This window comes from Danio rerio, chromosome 7 (assembly GCF_049306965.1).
Source record: "Danio rerio strain Tuebingen ecotype United States chromosome 7, GRCz12tu, whole genome shotgun sequence".
NCBI classification, from domain to species: Eukaryota; Metazoa; Chordata; class Actinopteri; order Cypriniformes; family Danionidae; genus Danio; species Danio rerio.
In genome coordinates, this window is record NC_133182.1 from 28,742,103 (window position 1) to 28,767,741 (window position 25,639).

A 25,639-nucleotide genomic window follows, 5' to 3' on the forward strand; every position below is an offset into this window, starting at 1 on the left:
TACATCAGCCCACTTAATACAGTTTACCTTTTTTCTGGCCTGATTTCAGTCGAGATGAAACAGATGGTAGGTGGTGCAGATGGTATATAGTGAGACGGCACCAAGCCAACAAAGGCAGTGTCTGGGCTCTTTTGTTGCCTCTGTCGGTGATGGTGAAGCAGCTCTGACTCCCTCTGTGCAAATCCACAATGATCTCACAGGCCAGGGGAAATCCAAACTGATGTTTATACAGAGAGATTAAGGGTACCAGCATGAAAGAGTTCAGCATTCGTAGATAAACACACACACACAAATGAAAACAGGCTCACTTCAAAACAAGCGACTTTAACTGGGTAATAGAAATAACCTTTGTGTTTGGACATGACATAAGCAAATTCACTTCTCGTTGGTTTTTCTATGTGAACTTTGAAATGTAAAAAAACGTTCCTGATTAAAACATGAGGCTGTTTTTCTTATGGAAACAGGAACATGCTTTAATATTTTACTTCAGAACTGGTTGAGTAGGTTAGAATGTATTCTGTGTTCACGGTTTCAGTATTTATTATCAGTTATTATACACATTAACTTGTATTATTTGAGATTAAAATTATATGTTGGTTATAAGGTTATCTGTTAAATTTTAACACATGTATTATGTATGGCTGGGTGATTTGGCCTAAAATCTAAATCTTGATTAATGGAACATTTTAACTCGATTACGATAAATGAGCAATTATTTTATTTATTTTTTGCCCTCATAGTTCATGGACAAGTTTTGCACTGTAAATCTGCTCACATATTACAAGTGATAGACTTTTGAATAAAGGGCGCATTACTTGCTTTTGAAATAATTGAAGGAAACACAGGAGGGAAGAAAGAAATCTACTATCTATGATTATTTACTGAACAGCAATATGGAACAACTGAAATTAAAACATACATTGGCTAAAAATAACTTTTTTATTAAAAAAAAAAACAGTGAAAAAAATTATTTGCTCTTTTGGAAACATAATAAATTATTGTCAATGTTCTTTACAATAAAAGTAGAAAATAAGCAGTATCTCACCTAAATAAAATAACTCTTGCATATCCTTTAATTAATATTTTAAACAGTGCATTTCTTACATCTTCTGTAAACAAATACTTTCATGTAAATAATCATTTTAATAAAATGGAAAAGTGGAATCTCAAGGCATTTCTGACACAGCTTCCAATCATTGACAATTTAGTACAAAGTACGGCTCAAGAATGAGTCCATCGTCCTATTTGACCAGAGATTAGATGGCCGCAGAAGTATAATACAGTGCGGCTCCACATGCAATAGGGAAAGTAATTGAAAAAATCAGTCTGGAAAATTTCAATCGATTATAGGTTCTGAATCACGATTTAATTTACTTTTCGATTAATTGGCCTGACCTAGTATTCTGTGTACAGAAATGGATAAAAAAAAGACTATTTAAAAAATATTTTCTCAATTATTGGATTTATTATAGGTAAAGATTCATTTGTTTTTTTTTTCTATTGATATCCAGTAACATATATTGAATAAAAATTTTCATTTTGTTTTTTTTCATACTTGACTGAAGTTTGAAGTTTATATATTTCTATTATTAAACTGAATGACATTTAAGTAGGCTGCTTATATTTAAAAATAGGATTTACTCAAGGTAAGCAATGGTCAATACAGGAACAAATGAATGTATATGGGCAATCCAGAGTCGTGGTTGATAAACAGGCAGATGGTCAAAAGGCAGGCAGCATACAAAGTAAACAAGCAGACAAACAAGATGGGGTCAAAACCGGCTAGAAAACCGCGTCGTAATGTTCTTAATTCAGTATAACAAGGCTCAGAAAAGAGGTGTGTGCGCGCGCTGTATTTAAAGTCCATCTAATCAGTCTTTGAGCAGCTCCCAGCTGTGTGAGTGTAATTAATCGTGATCTAGAACAGATGTGTGTGTGTGGTGCATGACTAGAACTTGTAGTCCATATGCCAGCAGATTTGTAGTTCTTTAGCGATCTGCCAGGATTAAGCTGCAGTCACACTGCAATTTTCTCCCCATAGACTTTTGTTCATACGCACACAAATGTGTCAGACCAGAAATGCAAACTTCGCAGTTCACTGCATTGGAAAGCTCAAGATTGAACAAGACTGACCTGCGGAATTGCATCGCATGATTTTGTGAGACCAATCGAAGATCAAAACATAACCTCTCTGGACAGAAATTTAAAACATGGAGCAATCGCTCACTTTTTTTAAATGTGTAATCATCTTCTATAATCCTGCCACTTTTCACAATGCCGTACAACAGAATTTCGCACACACAAACTCTAGTGTGACTGTAGCATCAGATTGCTGGCGATTGTGACACAATCACTTATCTTAATTTTTTTTGTAAATACAAATAATGTTTTTTTAGTGTAGAAAATAGAATTGAGGAGTGTGTGAGTGTGTGTTTTCTCCCTATAATAGGCCCCATCACATGACAAACCCAAACCTCATGCATCATGTCATTTTAAGCATTTTTTCGCTCCATATCTACTTCTCTCTTTTTTTTGTACCTATGTAAGCTTTCTGTTTCTTTTCTCTGTCCCTCATCGTGCTGTGGTAAGTCAGGAGTTGTTTCTGTGTCATTGTGGTGTCTGCTCAGCAGCAGCGATTGCATGATGTCTGCAGTATTACATGTTTCTGGTCAGCAGTCAGTTAGCAGTCGAATAACAGATGGGTTTACCAGCATCTTCCAAACAGATGGAGATCCTCAGCCCTGTTTCATTAAAATTCATTCAGAGACCCAGTCAGCCGTTCGCGACCCATGATTGGTCACTGAGCTGTCGCCATGGTTATTTGATTGACTAGTGACTTGCTGTTTAAAGCTGGTCCCATGGGGGGCTGTGGTCATTTCTAGGACTGTCAGCGTTGTAAGTGTTGAATTATACGGGTTTATTAATAGCTTAGAGCGACTCAGGGTTGCCTTAATATGATTGTACTACCACAAGTCCACTGCATAAAAAAGAAATACAACAGAATTATAATAGTAATCTTTGTTAGTAATGTTAGCAAATGTGACCACATTATAGAAATGAAGTAGAACCACACTTGATATTGAATTCTGAAAACTCCTAAGAGTTTGATTGGGTTTAATGTGCTATATCTTTAAGGATTATGCAACTCCTATCAAATGTCTAGTTGTATCCCACCCATGTATTTACACCATGTTTACTGGAGCGGTTCAAATGCTTAGCAGGAAGGAAGGAAACACAAGTGAAAGATAACAGATAAATTAGTCAAAAAATGTGATTTTTTGCTAAACCTTAAATGAGAACATTCCAGTTCTCCACCCTTGAGTTCACAGGGAAAGACATAATAATCCTGACAGGCCTATACTGATTGAATTGTTACATACTTACAGCCACTAGAGGTCACCATCAGCCCCAATGTGCACATGCAGTTTTGTTTAGGCACGGATCACCAAACTTGTTCCTGGAGGTCCGGTGTCCTGCAAATTTTAGCTCCAACCCTAATCAAACACACCTTAACAAGCTAATCAAGGTCTGACTAGCTAGCCAACAACACCCAGGCAGGTGTGTTGAGACAAGTTGGAGCCAAACCCTGCAGGGACAACGGCCCTCAAGAACCACGATTGGTGACCCCTAGTTTAGAGGGTATTCAGAATAAAAAATAAAGAAACATGGAAGTGCAGTATTGTTTGCATACCTGTAGTTGCATAAACTATATGTTTGTATTGAGGAATTTACATTTTTTTTGCAGAAAGCATTTTCAGTTAGCTACACTGTAAAAAGCGATTAGTTGAGTCTACTTAAAAAAGCGAGTAAACCCTTTGCATTAAAATGAAGTGAATGAACTGTGAATGAAATGAAGTGCAGAACTAACTTAACAGTTTTAAGTTACATTATATTTACTCCCTTGTCACTTTATAAGGCAACTGGTGTAATCACTCTTTTACTGTAACTGAAGGAACTCACTTTTTGCAGTGTAGTTTGTATATTTATGCTTCACTCCACCTGTGAAAATTGTTAGAAAGATTTCAATCCTTCCTTCCTGAATAGCTTTTGAATGAATCACTCATGATTCACTCATCAGTTGTTTAGGCAGAGGGATTTCTATACTGAGATAATCATATGTTCTAGCCACTGAACTTAACCCTCACTATAAATCTTTAGCGTTTTCACACACAAAAAAAAAAAAACTAGTATGATTTATAGGCTACAAGTTGTGCCATGTGTGTGTTTATTGTTGTCTGTACTCTTATCTATGTGTATATATTGGTTATCCTACATTGTGAACACAAAGAACTGTAAAAGCTGAATATTTTGGCATTGTTAAAAGTTGATTCTAGTGCTCATGAGGGGGAACACCATGATGTATTACATTACACACACACACACACCCCCACACACACACGTTTCTAAGATTTGAAGGGGCTTTCCATTTACCATTGCATTTGCATTATCATTTTCCATCAATATTTTCTCCCTCATGTGCACTAGAATCCACTTTTAACAATGCCAAAATATTTAGCTTTTACAGGTCTTTTGTGGTCACGATGTAGGATAACCAATTAGAGTACGCGCTGGTAAACACGACATGGCAGATGACTTGTTGCCACCTATTGGTGAAATTAATATTTATCATCAAGTTTAAATGGAAGGTCATAAATAATACTTTATTGTTTTCACACACACACAAACAAAACAATAACATTCCAGCAGGTTTGAAATTCAGTATGTTCCAAAAGAGAAAGCTTCTTCTAGATATACTAAAATATATCTCAGCAGTTGAATATTCACATTACTTACTTTTACTCCCAGGGCCATTTATATCGAAATTCATATTTAGCCACACCATATTGATGTTTCGTAACATCTAGTTTTTCATGAGGTGAGTTGTTAGCCCAACGCTCAACACAAGGAGAACATGCAAACTCCACATAGAAATGCCAACTGACCCAGCTGGAGCTTGAACCAGCGACCTTCTTGCTGAGGCGACAGTGCTACCCACTGCACCACCATGTCGAATATTCACATTCAAATATTTTATTAAAACATTTATATTGGGTAATGCAAACAAAAGCATTTTATTTCCGAGTGTACACAAACTTAAACATTACACAAAGCAGATCAATTCAAATTTTAATCAGTCACAAGGTTGAAAGATAATATTTTATTATTATATTTATATTTCTGTCTTTGATTAAGATCAAAGAAATGCAGTACATAACGAGAAGCATTTAGTTTTAAAGGGGGTAACATGCACATTTTGATAAATATTACATAAATCGAGAAAATTGAGTACCCATAGATTGCATCCATATTTTTCTCAAAAGTCTTTAGCTTTCTATTACTTAAAGGTGAAAATAAAACTAGAACTTGCTGTTCTGTGCTACTGTAGGATTTATAATGAGAAGTAGCCATACTGGGAGTTCCACCCATGACATCATCTGCTATGTTTGAAAAAATATATATATATCTAAAAGTAATATCAAGGCGGTGGTTAAATTTCTGACAAAGAATACTCTGTCATCGTAGTTTTTTCAGCTCTATGATTTGTGTGATGATTCAACTTTTAAACACTATACAAAATACAGCCCCCCAACACACACAGATGGAAACATCAATGTAATGACCAAAATGTAATTGATTTTTTAATGATAAAAAAGTCATCAATCACTCAATCGTGAACTCAGCACTGTACTGCCTCATCCGAACTCAATCCACACATCTTTTTCGTCCGTTCAAGAATATAGTATCGCAGCATGTGAAAAAAACCTGTTTGGATATAGAAACATTGAAATGTTGATTGATTGATTGATTGATTGATTGATTGATTGATTGATTAGAAAATAGCCTATATAGAAAGACTGTTTTGATGAGGTGTTTTATTTTTTTCTGATGTACTTCTAATAACTGTTGACTGCTTTTTCCTTTTTTATGCTGATATCTGTGCATTATATTTCACACGCATATGGAAGGTGACTAAATATTGACATTAAAACACAAAAGATACTGAGTCATTAACAGTTTAAAAAGTCAAAAAAAGACAATTATAATTTGAAGGAGAACATTGATGTTTTGCAAACTGAACTGACCTGAAACTAAATTATTAATAATAAACTTGCGGGTCTTAATTTACGTCCTGCGACAAAATTATTTTTATTATAATTTTAGTGATCTGCTTGAGGTAATTCAATTTATTTTTATGCTTTTGATGAAGTGGCACTTAACTCAAGTGCCCTTTAGACCATGCGCTGGACAGTTTCTCCATGTTTCGTTGGTAATGTCTTTAAAAAATTTATTATTTAGGCCTATTTAATTATTGGTTTATTATTTATGTATTAATTAAGACATAAAATGAGATTGCAACATATAATAAACAATGAAAATGTAGATGAAAACTGTAAATGAAGTGTAAATGAAAAAGCTTATTTTTTAAAATACTACTTAAATACTTAAAATTCTACTTCAAAATAACAAACACTACATCTCTATATTTAGGCTAAAACGTAGCTTTATTTATTTAGGCCTGCTTATTTGTGTATGTGTGTATGTTTGTATTTTCATTTTAGTTGTCTTTTATTTCTTAAATTTTTCCAAAATTAATCCACATTTCACTTAAGTTTACAATGATAATAGAGCCTGTTAACAAGTTTTTAATGAAGGAATTGTAATGCTTTGTTTCATTATTTCATTTTTATTTACAAGTAGCATGTTATTTAGCTACTGTATATTTCTGTCCGTTCGCATCCTGTTCCTTTGTCTCCCCCGGTGGCATAGGCGCAAACTGCGGTTATACCTAAAAACACGTTCTTAAAGTGCCATGAAACCCCCTCGTTTCAGCAGGGTGTTTTCACACCTCTACTTTGGAAAAAGTCAGAAAAGTGGGCGTGTCCAGCTCTGTTTAGGGGGAGTGTCGGAGGAACTAAAGTGGGATGGTGTGGGAGTGTCTATTTGGGCACGCGCGAGTTTCAGTCAAAATACACACACATGAGAAAGTGATGGTGTTTAACCTACATTGACATGTGTAGTCGAATTATTTGCCAAATTATTAAATGCTGGACTTTAACTGCAGTTTGGCTCTTTCATTCAGGGAATTCATTCATGCCTCTCGCGACAAACGCGATATTTGATTCGAGGAGCTGCTCTAAGCGTGTATTTTTCATGCAACGTTTGATACCGCACGGCGAATGAGAGAAAAAAACCCTCCGCATTTCCCGGAAACTTAAATGCACACGGCAGGTAGCGTCAGAAAGCCGCGTGTGTTATTCCGGTCACAAAATGCGGTGCTATGTTTGCACTCAGTGCAATAGTTAACTTTATTCGATACGAACAAACTGAATAAACAAAGAGCACTGGTCGCTCACTTACCAAATCTTTAGAGACAGGACAATCACCAGCAACTAAAGCCGCGTCTTTATGAAGAGGAGACTAACGTTACAAGCGAATCCGGATTTCAGCGTTTGCAGATGAGAACAGCTCTTAGGTAAACAATAATCCTCCTTAGACACGTAAGTTATTGTTGTCGAGCGTCGCGTACACCGTTAATCCACACATGATCCAGCTGAGCTCTTACAGAGAGAAAATGAAAACGAAACTTAATGGCAGCAAACTATAAAAGTAACACTTCACGCTTGTTTTGCCAACACAACGTGGCGTCTCTGTCCTGAAAACACTGTGATAGTAATGAATATTAATGAAGTTGCACAATAGAGCGCGCTGATTGGTTTGAACCAAGCCTTACTCATGCATTAATGCATCACACTGTAAGACGTAATAAGACTCACTCTGGCACATACGCCCAGTCTGCACGCTGGAATACACGCTATTATGTCATGACCGTGACGCAGCTTCAAAAATTAGTTTCAAACAGGAAGTACGAATTTGCTTGAAATAACGCAAAAACAACCAATTTACACTTTTTAGTGAAATATAGGTGTCCTAATAGTGTTTTTAGCAGTGTGGGACACATATATGACTGTCAACAGCTCAAAAAATGTGTTTTGGTGTTTCGTGACCCTTTAATCCTTTAGTGCAGTGGCGGTGCCACTTGCAGCGGTAATGCTCCTTTTAAAGTGTCACCCTATGTATATCACTAAATGGCTTCTTATAGCAATCTAATGACTTTCTGTTTTTTTTTTTACAATAACACTGACAAGACCAATATTTGAACTTTCTTACATTTTTTAAAGTATTCATCATGTATCTGTAGAAAAAAACTCACCTTGGCAGGAAGTGATAATGCAGAAAAGGAAGAGCATGGTTTCTGAAAGAGGGCCAAAGTTGAAAAGACCTAGGCCCAATGTTGTTCCAAACAGACAAATAAGACCCCAGATACTGAGAAAAGCCATGCGGTTCTTCCTCCACTCAGGACGGGTGTGTATTTTTATAGCCACAAGGAAAAGCATGACTGCGCCAGAGCTCGTCGCAACTGCAAACAAGCCAATATTAATGATATAATGGGCCAGTCTGCTCCTGTCAGAATTTAACATCCAGCACCTGAAAGGGTGAAAAAATACAGGTTTGCATATTGCATGATTACATCTTAGGGAGTCTTATTTAGTAAACCTACTTACATAAAATACTGACTAGTGATATCTTCATTCCCAATGTTCCTCAAGCCATAAATATCACCTATACAGAGCAATTTACCTACTAGTAGAGCTGGGATTCCTATAGAGGAAATGTAAAGAATTTTATACTTCAATATAAAATCAAGAAATAGAACTTTTTCAAATTTGTAGAACAGAATAATTTATGTTTTTAGCAAACTCACCAAAGCCTGCCAAGTAGAAAACCCACTGAAAAAGCTCTGAGTTGAATTTACAGTAGATGAACGAGAAAATGTGAAACATTTCTACAGTCATCCAACAGAGGGTGCTAAGTAGTGAATAGTGCAGAAGAGCTCCAGTTATCTTGCAAACAGTTTCATTTTCAGCGTTTGCTAATCTGCTGATATAACTCAAGCACAGGGACAAAAAAAAAGTTGCTACAGCCAGTCCACGATGCACCAGTAAAGACGGGTCTTTCTCTCCTCTGAAATACAGAAGAAGAAAAAGATAGTAGATAAAGTAAAAAAAAAAAAATTCACATTTCATGTAAGACAATGAAATCATAGTTACTTGCGTTTATAAGGCCAGAAGAAAAGAACCAAACAGCTCACTAAGGACAGAGCACAGCCCGCAGAGGTAACAATCGTTAGAGCCTTTTGATGGCGAACTGTAGCTCTCACCTATAAAGCAACAATGGAGAAAGTAACACTAGTATCCAAAATAGTTCCTAAATATACCCTCATTCACTATTCCCTACTAGATCAGTCCACTAATATAGTCCACATGAAGGAGTGAATGAAGATAAGGGAAAAGGACACTTCAGAAGGTATTCCATTTTGTTTGTGTTTTAGTGCTTGATAAATCCCTCAGAAGGACTAGAACCTGTAGTCATTTAACGCTTAGTCAGCTGTCTATTAGTAAGAAACAAAGAATTTTGATGTCAGTCATGTATACAAGTGTTACTTTAATTATACAATATTTTATTTTGAAACTTACAGCAAACCTAAACGATTCCATTCAGCCAGGGGTGCCCATTCCTGTTCCTGGAGAAACTTCCTGCAGAGTTCAGCCAAAAATAACTAAACCTACTACGTAGGCCTTGACTTGATTTAAGTTGAGTAAACTCAAAAATGTACTGAAGCAGGTTGCTTTAATATTTTAAGTTGAGTCAAATGTTCTTTCTTTTCTTTTCTTTTTTACAGTGTAGATCTTTAGGAACAGGATTGTTCATTCACTGCACAAACTATTACAGTGCATTTTGGGTATTTTCTAGCTGTTGAGTATGCATGGGTTGTACACTCATTATTGATGGTTTCTTTATTCACATGTAAAGTTTTTATAGTTTTTGCACATATTGCTCATTTATCACCTTGCATTTTAATGTAAACGAATAAATTAATGTTTTCTTTTCCCTAAATGATTTTATTGAATAAAATTTTGACCAAATACACATACTAATCTCTGAGAAAACACTTTGTTTTACACAAATTATATGTGGTATCTATTTAAATTAAGGGCAACGCGGTGGCTCAGTGATTAGCACCTCACAGCGAAAAGGTCGCTGGTTCGAGTCCCGGCTGGATCAGTTGACATTTCTGTGTGGAGTTTGCATGTTCTTCCCATGTTCACTTGGGTTTCCTCCAGGTGCTCCGGTTTCCCTCACTGTCCAAAAACATGTGCTATAAGTGTATTGAATAAACTAAATTGGCCGTAGTGTTTGTGTGTGAATGAGTGTGTATGGATGTTTCCCAGGACTGGGTTGCAGCTGGAAAGGTATCCACTCTGTAAAACATATGCTGAATAAGTTGCCAGTTCATTCCACTGTGGCAACCCCTGATTAATAATTGAATCAATGTACACTGCAATGTTTTTTTCAACATGTCATAATTTTAGGGCATGTGAGCTCCTGAATGATGTTGAAGATGTCCCAAAAGCTATAAAAGGTTAAAATGTCATTTCCAACCCGCCGCCCCCTCCCTCCACCATAAATACTTGCAAACAGTAAAATTTTTAATTTGCTGGTAAATTGTTACAAAGACAAAGGTGAATTTCGAATTGATGTCAGTGGAGGAGAGGCTTTACTGCACTAAATAAACTGAAAACAGCAAATCATATAAGAAGTCACCAAGTACATAAACTATTGTTCTAAAGTATTTGGATTTATCCCCATATTGTAAGGACACTCATTTTAATAATCATTAGAAAAACAATGGAATGTTGCTGGGCAGTATTACAAGACGTGAGCATTAAAAATAATATTGTATTTAAATAATGCAATAAGTAATGAATGTCGAATATATTGGAATTAATTTTGTTCGTCACCCGATAAAGGGTTAAACATTAATTTTGGATAAATTTCTAAAGTTTACATGAAAAATATTGTGTTTTGTTATAGAAGTCACTTACAATTGCTTCATGTATATGGTATAATGTATATTTGTCATGTATTTTCTTTGCTTATAAAAATGCTGTTTACCACTTGAGCAGTGATGTATGCAAAGTGATGACAACGGCACTCTATCTTATTTGCATTTATGATAACTGTCTCACAACCCTCTGATCTCCACTTTTCGACACTGTCTAAAAAGAAAGAAAGAAAGAAAGAATATGAAATGAAATTGGTAATAAAATAATGTTAAGCATTTGATATTAGTTAAGCTTATAAACCTGCATGCACCTTTTCTTGTGTCCCATGAAACACATTGCAAAGTAGACTGTAAAATAAAAAGTCACATTATTAACATCCCTTTGTGTGATTTATGCATATTAACCACACACAGTGGAGATCAAAATTAGAGAACAAATTCTACAAATATTTTTGTTAAGAAATAATGTCATCTTCATTGTTCAGGACTCGAATGGATTTTAAGTTGCGTGTGATTATTTCTATTTTGTTCGGCTTCAAGAGACTAATTTTCCCATTTTGCTTTACCCAGTCTGACAGGACTCATTGTCCTGCATGAAAATTAGCTGACTGTGTGATGAAAGCAGGGAAGGAACTACATGTTGCAGAAGGAGTTTCTGATATACATTTGCATCTACGCTACAATGTAGCTTTATAAGAGTTCAAACTCCTGCTGCAGAAAAAATCACTAAACGACACATCCCAGCAAAGTATTTTGTGTTTCATAAACGTTTAATAGACATCTTAATGTAGAAAGCTTGGCTAAAACAAGGCTAAACTTGTGAAAATCTAATAGACGTCTAGTAGTGATAGAAGTCATTCATTTCTGTTTATTTGATGACTAGTCTAGTTTTGGCCTATTCTTTGAAATCTATTAGATTTTCACTGATAGCGCAAGTTTAGCCTTGTTTTAGCTAAGACGACTATGTTTAGATGTTTAATCTGTTTTTATCTGTTTTTAAACATTTTAATTTTTTTTTCTTATACTTGTCTTTTTTATTCTTGTTTATATAAAGCACTTTGAATTGCCACTGTGTATGAAATGTGCTATATAGATAAACTTACCTTGCCTTGCCTTGCCTTGCGTTAATTGGTTTGTGTTGGGACACCATGAATGAATTATGTAAAACCCACCCAGCATTTTTTTTTTTACAGTGCAGGTGCCAGATTAACACCCCAAACTGGGAGGCATCTGAAAGTGTTTTATGATTTTGATCAGTGATTTGTTTATTAAAGGATTTCATTTAAGTCTTCATACTGTGCTTCCGAATATAAGTAACTGCTCTTACTTCAAATTGCAGTGACCTAAATCTTTAGGAAATTGCAGGATGTTCTATAATTTTGATCTTCACTTTAACATTATGACACAGTAAGAAACAGGCCTACTGGGAGAGCAGAGTGATGAAACCGGATTCTGACAGGTTCTGGGAGATTTTCGATGGTCTCATCCTCTACAGAGAGTCCAACAATTTCATCTAGAGCTCCATCAGATGATCCTATCTATATGACACAAATGCTGATGATTAATACAGTAGATGTGTGTATTGATAAAAATAATCCACATTATTTATTTTTGCTTGAAGAATTAATACATTGTCAAAGAGTTGATTGCGATTGTGCTCAATACACAAACACAAATATTGATGTATCATATTGAACATATATTGGTATGGATATGGAAGCTAAATATTCCATATGATTTCTTTCTGTTCATCAAATGTCACCATCATACCTCAAATAACGTCTTGTTCTTGTAGTAAATGTACACCACTATGGATCTGCTCCTTGATACAGATTTCAGGCTTGATGGAATATAAACAGAGGGTATGGTGTTTGCGTCTACAAATCGAGGGGCCTGAATGCAACACATAAGTATATTATTGCAAATGCTAGAAAGAGACCTTTCTGCGAATGCTTCTAATAGAGTCAAAATCATTTACAGGCACGGTGAAATTGTGTCCTGTGAATTCCTCGTTCATCTCAATGACTGTGCCCTGAGCACAAGGTAGATCCACACGACCCTTTGCATTGGATCTCATCACTACTTCCTCTATCCTGCAAACACACACAAACAAATGGATTTTGATGTGACCACGCTACAACAGATGCACAAATGTTATTATACAAGTTATCTGTTCAGTACATTTATCCTGTTTAAATTCTGACATTATTTACTCTCCATCCACTTGTTTTGTTGTTACTTGTTTTGTTTGTGTCTTGTGTGATGTTTATAGATTTTATGCTGCACCAATAATTGCCTATTTGCCTTTAATCTAAAAGTCAAACTTGTTAATTTAATTGTAAAATGCTGGAAACAAAGTATTTTCATCTGTATATAAACACACAGTTAAAGTCAGAATTATTAGCCCCCTTTGATATATTTATATATATATATATATATATATATATATATATATATATATATATATATATATATATATATATATATATATATTTTTTTTTTTTTTTTTTTTTTTTTTTCCCAAATGATGTTTAACAGAGCAAAGAAATTTTCACAGTATGTCTGATAATATTTTTTCTTCTGGAGAAAGTCTTATTTGTTTTATTTTGGCTAGAATAAAAGCAGATTTTAATTTTTTAAAAACCATTTTAAGGCTAGCGCGATAGCCTAGTGGTTAGCGCGCTGACATATGGTGCAATAGCACGTCAGGGCGTCGTTAGTTCGAACTCTGGCTCGTCGACATTAACCTACCCCCTCTCTCTCTCTCCCACTTCGCTTCCTGTCTCAATACTGTCCTATCTAATAAAGGCCAAAAATAAATCTTTACAAAAAAAAAAAAAAAAAACATTTTAAGGTCAAAGCTATTGGCCCCTTTAGGTTATATATATTTTCAATAGTCTACAGAACAAACCGTCATTATACAATAATGTACCTAATTACCCTAACTTGCCTAATTAACCAAGTTAAGCCTTTAAATGCCATTTTAAGCTGAATATTAGTGTAAAACAAAATGAAATTATTAGAAATGAGTTATTAAAACTAAGTTTAGAAATGTGTTGAAAAAAATCTCTCCGATTAACAGATATTGGGGAGAAAAAAATAAACGGGGCTAATAATTCTGACTTCAACTGTATATATATAAAAATGTTTTCATTTTCCACACTGTAAAAACTTCTGGTTGCCTTATATTTTTAAGCTGAATCAAACAAACCTTATGAGTCCATTGAACTTATATTAAGGTAAACTGACTTGTGTAACTTTTAACTTGTGTAAATTAGGTTAGAACATGATTAACTTAGATCAGGACTAATTGATCATATATATATATATATATTTTTTTTTTTTTACAGTGTGGGCCTTATGTGTTGCTGGGTCAACTTCAAGTCAGACGAGGTTCCTGTTAGACAATGTCACGCCAATAAAAATTATTATTTTCAGGGCAACTTCTGAAAATAATTTTTGAAAAAAAAAAAACCAACAACTTCTGTTCAGTTATATGGAAAAAGGTGAGTAAATTCTCAATTTAGGGTGAATTACCTTTTTACTGCATCAAATATCATTAACTGCCTTGTAGTTTTATGCATTACAAATGAACGTGCAAGCCATTGTAGCAATGGGTACGGCTTCCTGTTTGTGGCTTTTCATGATCATTTTGCACAACACAACATCACTTCAGCCCAGTTGCACAGTATAAACACAACCACTGTGTAATAAGAATCTTAAATTTTACCAACTAGCACTTAGTCAAGGAGTAATCAGTCTTATTATTCTGATTAAATTAATTAAATGAATCTTTTACTAAGTGAATTGAAAAAGTTTTTGACGACTGTCAAAGAACAAAACACATAGATGACTAACTTTTTAAAATTATCCTTAGCCATTAATGCCACTTGCTGCTCTTTCTATGCGAGAGACAAACTGCAATCAGTTTATATAACTGAAGTATAGTGAAACTACCAGACAGATAAAACATGACTGGCTCACATGTTTGCTCCTCTGGGCTTCAGACTTGCCTCATCACAGAACTTCTCCTCTGTAAGTGAGAAAACAGATAAAGGAAATTGAAACTAAACCAATGACACTCAGAACTCAAAATGAGCTCAGTAAGTGTTTCTTTTTTTGACAGCTGTAGTTTGCATGAATCACAAAAGCCAACATTTAATGATGTGTGTAAAATTGTTAATTCATCAAGCACAACCACCTTATAAATAATAAAATCATATATTTATGTTCTTACTGCAGTTGATTTGAGCCCCATCAAATGTGTAGTTTCTCTTGAGATCACCTGTGATGACATCACCTTTAACACTGCCATTCACAATACCATACATATGAGCGTTTTCTTGAACTCCTTGATAGAGGTCAGTGCAGCAGGTTCCTTGGAGGCCGTTTGGTTTACATAGAGTGTGATTCTTGCCATTGACCTCCACTATCAGCAGGTCCAGCAGCGGCTCCCAGAACACACAGAAATGACTTTGATTCTGATGAGGATTTGAATCTAGTTGAATGGATGAAGATTGTGTGCACTTGGCTGTGATCCTGCCCTGAATAGAGAGCGTAATCTCATTGGCTGAAATTTCAATTCTTTCACAGCCGGTTTTCAAATCATATTCCAGATTTCGAGGTGCGATGCCATGGAGCCACTTTCCACACATATTGAAGTCTCTGTCATTATCTGTTGCCGCTACATGGACAGGCATATTAAATTAATTCATAAAAAGAAATGACTTAACAAATACACACATAAAAAAAACATATTTCTATGACATTTCCTGCTAGTATAATAGAACATGTATATATTAAATTCTTAATTTATATGCTATTATAATTTTATATAATAATTAATTTATAAATAAATCACCTACCTAGACCCACAATCAATAAAAGACATGAGATCAGCAGCATTCTCACAGCTTTTAGATTCTGCTTCATAAACATTACCTGAAAATAAAAATGTGTGGCACTTTAACTGAAGGGGTTTTCAAGAAACCTTTAAAATGATCATGTCATGAATGTGAATGAGATTTAATGAGATGTCATGCTTATGAAAACTGTCATTAGTGTCATTAACTCAGTTATGTCATTTTAAATGCAAAGGTGACATTGTTTGAGAATGTCATTATGTAACTTGGCATAAACAAATACACCAAAACCTTTGTCTTTGTCATGACAACTTGACAAATTAATAAGACAACTTGTCATAAATCTGTCATAAACATAAATTTTATAGCAGTGTCATTAATATTTTCATCCTTTTGCCTTTTTTTTTTTTTTAAACATTTGCTTATCTGAACATGTATATAAAATAAAGCACACATATACATAGTAAGTATTTTGGGGGGTTTGTTGCAATATCTAGCCAATTCCATGCATGTTTAATAAAAATGTCAGGAGAGTATTTTCTTCATTGTCAAAATATTAGTAATTTATTAGATACAAATTAATAATTTGATAACAGAGTTCTGGGTTACACCAATGCAGTACAATAACTACATTCGGAAGGTTCGCAACAATTCTACATTTCCCTGACTCCAGTATTTATACACAGCTGATATGAAAAGGTGAAATTTTGGTGGAATTCATCACTTGTCAATCATTCCTTAGTACTGCACCCAAACATACTTCCTCTTTTCTACGAATTCTTTGCACAACATTAAAGGCATACAGTAAGACTTCTCAACTGCAAACATTCTGTGTTCAGTTTCAGGACATCTTTGCTTAACAGGAAAGCTAGGTGACAATTTAAAGTTATTTTTTTTAGATTTTGATGCGCCTTTCCAGTAAGCTGTATCTACTTCTGGAAAAATGTTTAATTAGTTTGCAAACTGTATCACACTTAGAAAAGAAGTTTGGTTAATATATCACCAGGCAAAACATATTTATAGTAAATAATAAAAGACACAACAATAATGAAAAAAAGCATTCATTCTGTTTCCCCCCAACAGTTAGTGCCGTTAAATAATCTTTTATGTAGCATAGGTCATAGTTTGTTTCCCAACCCTGTTCCTGAAGGCTCACCAACAGTCCACATTTTCAACCCCTTCCTGTTCATACACATCTGAATTAAATCATTAAAACATTAGAAGAAACTTGGGAACCTGAATTGAATTGGTCAAATAGAGGAGACATCCAAAAAATGAACTGTTGGTGTGCCTCCAGGAACACAATTGGGTAATTATAACCAATTCAAGTGTACAAGTTTTAAAAGGACGACTTAGCAGAAAGATGATTATTTCCTATGCCCGATTTGGTAAAATTCCATCAAAATTTGGCCACCAGAAATGATTACAGAATTTTTATAATGAAGGCAAAATCAAGTGTTTTTTTCTTGCCCTTTTAATGAGTGAGAAAGCATACCAGGCATGCAGACAAGGTCAAAACCATCATGTTTTGTGCAACAGTTTCTGTTATATAAACATGTCTTAAAAAATAAAGTCTACTTACATCACCATTGGGTATGACTTGATGAAGATCTGCTGATCTGTATCCCATTGATGTGTCGTCTCTCACTTATCTAATCTGATATAATGGTTAAAGGAAAACCCAATGACAATATTGAGAATTGTTCTTTGCAAATAAATGTACTGTTGGTAAAACTCAAACAGTTAATAATTAATGAATGAATAAGAGAATTGATAGCGTCATATTTTATACCTCTACATACAGACATGAAACACTTCCCTCTTCATCGACCATGAGAAGCAGATACTTTTAACTGACTCCAACGAGCCCTCAAACCACATTTTAATCACCTATTAATAGAGCAACACACAAACAAGGCACACCAAAACTTAAGCCAACCATAGAAGCTTATTCATATGGAAATGTATGTTTTGACTTGGTGAATTTAAAAGCTTTGATAGAACAAAAAACCCACAATTATGGTTCATATTTAGATGCTAAAAACTATTAAACTGTTAATATTTTTAACAGGGTGGACTATTCTTTTCATGTGGCTCAGTAAATAAAATCCCCAAAACGATGAAAAGTGTGCCTATTCAATCTTTCTTTCTAGCTTTGTTTTCTTTCACTGTGGCCATGCTGTCTCGGTTTGGTTAGATTCTTGGCTGTGAGAATGAGCTCATCTTGTGTTCCATTAACATAATGTCACATTAATCTTGTTTGAAAGGCGAACAGAGTCTGTGCAACTTGTGTATTTTGGGACAGAGTTGCTGGGTGGAGTACAGGTGTGATATATTTATTATGGGTCCCAGCTTTATAATATTTTTTTTTCAGCCTGAAAAGCACATAAGGAAAAATAGGGTCATTTATTTCCAGCAGTGGGAGTTGGACCATGTTTGCTGCGCAAAGGATGGGTGTGTTCTGATGAACCGTTTAGAGGAAGAAAACATTGTGTAAGTCCAGAATGAAGTTTTAAAACAAATATTCGTGAAGAGATTCACAGAGATCATGAAAAATGTTTGTATTTTTTCAAACTGCGAAATTAAAAAACTGTGTAAAGAATATATCAAGACTAAGTTTTGTCCTATATATCATTTAAACTTGTTGCAAAGATTTTGGAAAAATACATAAGCCTACTATTGAAATTTTAGAAACTTTAGTGACAGTTTATTTTGATGTTCTGCTTTACATATTATGTTGACCAAAAACTTTACAACTACTACATGTAACGGTCCTTTTGCAGTTAAACCATGGTAACTACACATTAACCATGGTTTTGCTACACTTACCATGGTTTAACCAGTGGTGGAGAGAGTACTGAAAAATCGTACTTCAGTAAAAGTACCATTACTTGCCCAAAAATGTAGTGTAAGTAAAGTAAAAGTGTCTTGTAAATATTACTCAAAATATGAGCACATTTTAAAAGTACTCAAGAGTAGTGAGTAGTGAGTATTACACTGTGAAAAGCTGATGCATTTACTGTACATGTAATTTGTGGATTTGTGCAAACGTAACATTCTGTAGTGCATTTAATTATTGCCCAGGCACACAATGTCATAAGAAGTTATTATTAGGTTAGATTTAGGTTGTGATGTCAGGTGACCAAAATTCATTATCTATCCAGCATCCGAGGACAACGGTATTTTGATGTCCAATAACAAGGTCAAATGATGTTGATATTTGGTTGATTGTAGGTTGTGTAAGAAGGTGACCAAAATCGTGGTAAAGTCCACAAAACGTCAAGCTGTAACTTCATTAGACAATAAAATTTGGTTAATTTAAGGTTGGCTGTTGGACATTGATTTGACATTAGTTTCTGATGTCTACAAGATTTTCATTTCCAAACAAAATGCAACGTCCCCACGACGTTGGGGTACAACGTCAATCTGATGTTATGTTGATGTTTTGTGTCTGCTGGGTGTTTAAGGCCATTTCGGTCAACATACAGTAAAAATCCATCATTTTCTCATCAGTGACATGCATCCTAACAGTTTCTGGGTCAATGCATGTAAAGATTTTGGACATCTTGAACACTTTTAATGCTACCAGACAGTTTGCTGTAAGTATAAAGCGCTCATGTCTTGATGGAGTTCATTACGATGCGATTTATCTTCTATGTGCGATTGGATTGGACAGGACTGATTTTTCTGATCCCCCATAGACAGGAAAAAATAAGGTAGTGACTGCAGGTTGAAGGAAAGTAGTGGAGTAAAGTACCAATACTGCACTAAAAATGTACTCAATGAAAAGAAAAATACACATTTTTAAAACTACTTAGTAGTTTACAATTTCTGAGGAAAAACTACTCAATTACAGTAGTTTGAATATTTTAAATTTGTTACTTTACACCAGGGGTCACCAATCTTGGTACTGGAGGACCAGTGTCCCTGTTAAACTGGTCATAGCCTATAAGTACGTCAAACATCTACTGCATTTTTACTATAATAAAACCCATAATTAGGTAATCATTGGGATATTAGTAGACTTTCTGCTTGTTAGCACTTAATTTTGATGCTCCCCAAAAGACAATCTATTTTTTTGCAATTACGTAACAGCTTACGATATGAATATTTGCTATAATCAGATTGGAAGCACATGACGAGTTGTTACAAACATATAGGCCTATTCGACAAACATACAAATTCAAACCTATATTTAGAATTGTTATTGATTAATACGCTCAGATTTGGCAGTTTTACATGTTTGTAGTCAGTTCATTCTTCTATACCTGAGGATATGTCTCCGCCTAGAGGATTTATAAATAACTACAGGAAGTTCTTCAGCGTGCTTTGTGAAGAAATTTTAGATTTCAGTTTCACCCAGCAGGTGCCTATACAGCATGATAACAGCTAATGCTGTGTACGAATATGTTGTAAAAAATATTAATAAATGCTTTAATTAGCCTCCAATGTGCTCTTTTTAAAAACTATAAATCTTACTTTATCGTCCACCCGTGCTCTCTGGTGACTCGCGCTAAATGAATCCAGTCTCACAAACTCTTTCCCTCTGCTACCAATTACACTGCTCTTTACACCCCTCTTGTCTCACACCATATCCAGTGGGGGTGATTTTCAGAATAGAGACCCTCCTAATGCTGAAAGGACGGAGAAAGATGCAGCTGCTTTGGCAGGAGGCCTTATCTGCTGCCTGCACAGTTTGTTCATGGATAATCTACGCTGCCACAATTCATCAGATCAAACCTGTAGCTTTGGAACCAGCGCTCGTGTTTGTGGTTTAGTAGAAGTTAAATAGGCTGGATTCAAAAACAGCATTACTGTGTTGCAGGATGATGTCATGAAATGTGTCTGGATTTTTGCACTGTTTCTTGTTTCCAGTGAACAAACAGACAAAATGTATACTTTGAATACCATGTGTTTGATAAAAGTGTCTGTCAAAGGTGCAAAAAACAATGTCAGACAACACAATGTGCATCACAAAACACTTGTCTATCCATTCATTCATTAGAGTTTTTCACTCTTTTACAGCATCGTCATAGAAGAAAACACTTTGGGTTCCCAAAGCGCATGAACAGAGCAAAGAACATTTCAATATTCACAATTCCACAATAAAGAACCTTACTTGGAATAAAAGTTGTTAAAGACGTTAAAACCATTCTATCAATATCAATGCAATGCTGGTTTGGAACAAGTCAAATATGAGTGAATTATGACAGAATTTTCATTTTTGGGTCCAATTTGCAAATTTGCAATCCAAAACAAATCCTTAATTGTGTGATGTCTTTAAGATTATTTTACTAATTGCAACTAAATTGGAAACTAGAGTTGGAGACTGAACCCAAATCATAAACATAAAATATGTCGGACAACCAGTGACTGGACTTCCATTGCAAAAGGTCAGGGGCGAACTTAACCAATAAGCAAGGTAAGCAACCGCTTAGGCCCAAGAAGCCTACTAATCATCCTAAAGCTGTTTTATAAATGTTGTAAAATCTGTCTATAACCAATAAGATTTTAACATTATTACTTCTTTTCTAAACCAGGGGGCCCCATGAATAGTGTAACATTCCTTTAATACTGCACATGCAAATATTAAAATCTAATCACAAATCACTGGTATGGCTAATTAACTGTACATAGTTCGTGAGCTTGCTTTTTATTTGCGAATATATTAATATATTGCGAATATTTTTTTTTAACATGCAGTTTATTTACAAAAAAATTAAAAATTAAAGAAATTAATCTAGAGAGAAAACACATATCTATAGAGAAAGATTGTTTAGAGTTTCAGGGCCCCATATCTGGAATTGCTTAGGGCAGGGGTGTCGAAACTTGTTCCTGGAGGGCCAGTGTCCTGCATAGTTTATTTCCAACTTGCTTCAACACACCTGCCTGGAAGTTTCTAGTATACCTAGAAAGAGCTTGATTAGCTGGTTCAGATGTGTTTAATTAGGGTTGGAACTAAAACTTGTAAAACACCGGCCATCCAGGACCAAGTTTGGACACCCCTGGCTTAGGGCCTCCAAAGTACTAAGTCCGCCTCTGCAAGGCGGTAATAAGAATGATAAAGATTTGCACAATGATGTTATTTCTTTTATAACTGAAACATGGCAGCCACCAACATTTCACAAAAGAGTTGTATAGACAAGCAAGATGACCTTGGCCAACTGCATGCATGCCTTTATAATGTGTGCATGAGCTATCATAGAGTATGCCAAGATTCAAAATCATAAATGCATGCCAAATCATAAATATGAAATATGTCTCACAATCTCCACTCTTGACTGGTCTTCCACTGCAAAATGCAATAAGAACGATAAAGAGTGTTTATTGCAAAAAAGAAAAAAAAACTTACACACTCTTTGAGATGTTATATCCCTATGTAGCATATTTGCTCTATAACAGACTCTGCATTGTTAATATAAATTAGACTGTCATAAGAAACTGCTGAAATATGTCAAATATAATACAATATACTTTAAGAAAATTCTCTCTTCCATCATTGTTCTGCAGGGGTGTCCAAACTTGGTCCTGGAGGGCCAGTGTTTACCTTAAACCCCAAGTAGACACACCTGAACCAGCTACAGCACGTTCTAGGTACACTAGAAACTTTCATGCAGGTGTGTTGAAGGAAGTTGGAGCTAAACTATGCAGAACATGAGCCCTTCAGGACCAAGTTTGGGCACCCTTGTTGTACTGGATTTAAGTATTAACCTAAGAAAAGTCTCTAATGCAGGTATCTTGCCGAGCTTAGGTCCACATCCAATTCACCATCAAACACACCTGAACAAGCTAATAAAGGTCTTAATAGGTACATTTGAAAAGTTCAGGCAGTTGTGTGAAGGCAAGCTGGAAGAAAACTCTGTAGGCACACTTCAGGACCGAGATTGGTGGGCCCTATGGTAGGCTAATGAATCAAAAATTATACAAAACATGCATCAGCTTCATATCTCAGGCATTTAATTTCCATAAATTTATTATTTATGTAGTTTTATTAAATAAATCACATGGCATTCATTACAATGAACGTCTTAAATTACCCTTTAGCTTTCACTGCAAAAGTTCTTGTAATATTTGATTCTATCATTTAAAAGGACCAATCCTTTTCAATTTATTGGTTTCTCTCATGCATTTAATTTTCACAAGGTCCATTTAATAAAACTACATAAATAATACTAATTACATAAATAATAATAATAAAATTTATTTTTTATGTAGTTTTATTAAACTAATCAAAATGTTTGGCACACATAACAATAAACTTTTTAAATTCCCCGCTACCTTTGGCAGAAATATTGGCTAAATGTAAATCCACTGAACAGTGGTGTTGACAAAAAGCTTCCAGGCTGGAAGTTTGGTGACGGTGAAGGCGCCGCCCCCGCTCCGTCCTGATATCCCTCCCCTTCCATCCTCCGCTCACATTGCTCTTCCCTTCGGTGGGAAAATTCCTGCTGGAACATCCGTGCTGCATTTGAACTCGGGAATTGTAGCGGAAAAGCAGGAATCTGCAGCACACGCCGGAAGATTTTATCGCATGTTCTTTCCCATATCGTTCAGGTATGTGCACACGCTAATTGCTTCTGGTACTATCACAGCTGTATTGTTGTGGATTAACCGAACAGCAGTGTCGAGTGACATTCAACACGACAGAAATGTGCACGCAGACGTCGTTTGTGAACATGCTGAACTTCCCAAATATCCAGTTTACCCGTGAATTGCGGTGCTGTTTACCTTAGAGCCGATGTATTGCTGTTAAAAACAGTGTCTTGTTACTTTCAGTCACGTCGTAGGAAATGTAGTTAGTGTGGATAATGACTGTTTAGAGGGTTGAAATAGAAAGTTTGTGGACGTTTCTTTTGTTGGTAGGTTTACAGTCTCTGTTTCTGATGTAAGACTTTATATTCGCGTTGTTTATTTGATTGTAAAGTAAACATGTAAGTTACAAAAGCTTAACTTAATTTGGAATATGAATAACAATTACACTATTTCGACCAAAGTCCACTTCATTTACAAGCCATGGTCATTCATTCATGTTCATGTTGCACACACTTAAATGTAATCCACTGACTCAAAGCAGTACAAATGTAGACTTTTAAAGGAGCGTGGTTGTAAGTACAGGGATATTGGTATTTTCTTAAAGAGGTCAGGGATATTTAATGCAGCTCTGTCAAACTAAATTGTGCATACTACAGCTGAGGTACATCTTTTCTTGTCATTGACTGGCTAATGACAGTAGAAATACAGGGCTTTTAGAATCATGACATCTGTTTTCCTCCAAGCTGGGTTGTCCCCTTATACGCCCAAATGAAATGCAGGTAAAAGAAAAAAGAGGGCATCCTCTGTACAAAACCAGTGTTAATTGGAGGTCACACAAGTTACATGAAGCCACAGCTAGGCTCAGTTTTTCCACATTCAGAATAGCAAATCCCTAACCACAGAGAAATATATTTTTGGTGAAATATATTCTCTAATAGTTGTCAGAGAAGGCTATTTAGCTAATTTATAGCAATGCAGCAATATTGTCTTGCTTCCTAAAAACACATGTGTATCCGAAGGGATGATTTGTAAATTACAGAAGGAAAGAGTTGGAGAAATAAGGCATTTGTTCTACTGGGATTGGAGTTTCACATTGACTTTAGTTTCTTTTTCTTGTGTATGTCTTCATGTTTCTTTTTATTTAATTTTTTCCCTTTCACATCTGGAGCACTCTGGCCGCCACCACAGATGTAGTGATTTCTTCTTCCTCCTCTGCATCACTGCATGAAAACAGGAACAGTCAAGGCCACACCGAGCCTGGTCCATGTGGCCGCCCAAAACCACGACCAGCCCAACTGCAATTGCAATGACCAGTTGTGCTGTCAGGACCAGATTGAGTTTGAATATAGTTTGTCAGTTCCAAGGACGTTGGTTTTATTCATAAAATGTTCTGGCTCTTTGGATTTCCTTCAGAATAGTTCACCCAAAAGTGAACCTTCTGTTAATGTGGTCTGTTAAGTTCCAAGAAATGTCACAAAAATTACTCCATGTGACTTCTATATTTCAGTATTCTTAAACTACTTAAAACTCTGCATAAATATATGTCTGAACATGCCTACTTTTATACTATAAATTAGTCAAAAGCATTAGATGAAAAATACCTTGATGATCTTCTAGAGTCCACATACGATGGACACTTTACTCCCATTAGGGTTTGTGACATTAAATGAGGCATGACAGTTGCAAAATGTATTATGTGTGGATTTCATGATACACACATTCTTACCTATCAGAACATACATTTTAATCATTGCAGAGTAAGTTTTAAACTAAATTTTTAAACTTAACCTTATTCTGCAATGCGGAAGTAAACATTTTTTTCAGTTGAATAGAACTTCTGATGGGAACAATGACAGGGAATCATAAACAGCAGAAAATGGTCAAACTGCTTACTCTACAAACAAGTGTGTTCATTACTATACTTTAAACGAAAATATTATCATGAAAAAAAATGGCTGTTTTTAACATCTAAAAATCAATTGATGTGTGAATAAGACCAGAAGTCTCGAGCCAAAATGATTCCCTGCTTGTACTTAATAAATAAAGGTCAATATTGTTTGCGCCGAGACCAGTGTCTATCTCTGAAAATTGAATACAGAAACAATTTGTGAAGATTTGGTTCCTACAACATGATCTTTGATGTTTGTCTTTAACATATCTGACTGACAACATTAACATTAAAAATGTAATTCATTGGGCTTTACCAATTTGTTAGCATATATGCTACAGTATGTGCTTCTAATACAGTTTTTATTTTTAAAGCCATTTGATCGTTTAATCTGAGGAATAGATGGAAATTGAGGTCATTATTCACTGACTGACTAATTCGCTGGTCACA

General features: G+C 35.2%; 3 protein-coding genes across 5 annotated transcripts in view; 1 reads left to right on the top strand and 2 right to left on the bottom strand.

Annotated features, from left to right (window-relative positions):
- Positions 1–398, bottom strand: part of adgrg1 (adhesion G protein-coupled receptor G1) — a 31,699-nt gene extending 31,301 nt beyond the window's left edge. The window contains exon 1 of the mRNA XM_073906197.1: positions 28–398. The gene's annotated coding sequence lies outside the window, so the exon portion shown is untranslated. The remainder of the gene's footprint in view (positions 1–27) is intronic.
- Positions 28–20,472, bottom strand: LOC563479 (adhesion G-protein coupled receptor G5). 3 transcript variants are annotated; one of them, XM_073908538.1, is made up of 16 exons: positions 20,248–20,472; positions 17,561–17,658; positions 17,351–17,425; positions 15,772–15,847; positions 15,144–15,590; positions 14,891–14,939; positions 12,885–12,999; positions 12,677–12,799; positions 12,331–12,444; positions 11,218–11,254; positions 11,017–11,120; positions 9,111–9,220; positions 8,765–9,024; positions 8,565–8,661; positions 8,213–8,487; positions 4,641–5,763 (listed from the first exon to the last, which is right to left on the bottom strand). In XM_073908538.1, the coding sequence occupies exons 3-16, from the start codon at positions 17,396–17,398 to the stop codon at positions 5,678–5,680; spliced, it is 1,941 nt and encodes a 646-aa protein (XP_073764639.1). In that variant the 5' UTR covers positions 17,399–17,425; positions 17,561–17,658; positions 20,248–20,472; the 3' UTR covers positions 4,641–5,677. The 3 variants fall into 3 exon arrangements, with proteins under 3 accessions (XP_073764641.1, XP_073764639.1, XP_073764640.1); XM_073908539.1 differs by lacking the exon at positions 20,248–20,472 and having other exon boundaries at positions 17,561–17,710; XM_073908540.1 differs by lacking the exons at positions 4,641–5,763; positions 20,248–20,472 and adding an exon at positions 28–217 and having other exon boundaries at positions 17,351–17,600.
- Positions 20,473–23,197: 2,725 nt separating this feature from the next.
- The window catches only part of ccdc102a (coiled-coil domain containing 102A), a 112,457-nt gene continuing 110,015 nt past the window's right edge, over positions 23,198–25,639 (top strand). Inside the window, 1 exon segment of the mRNA NM_205552.1 lies at positions 23,198–23,322. The gene's annotated coding sequence lies outside the window, so the exon portion shown is untranslated.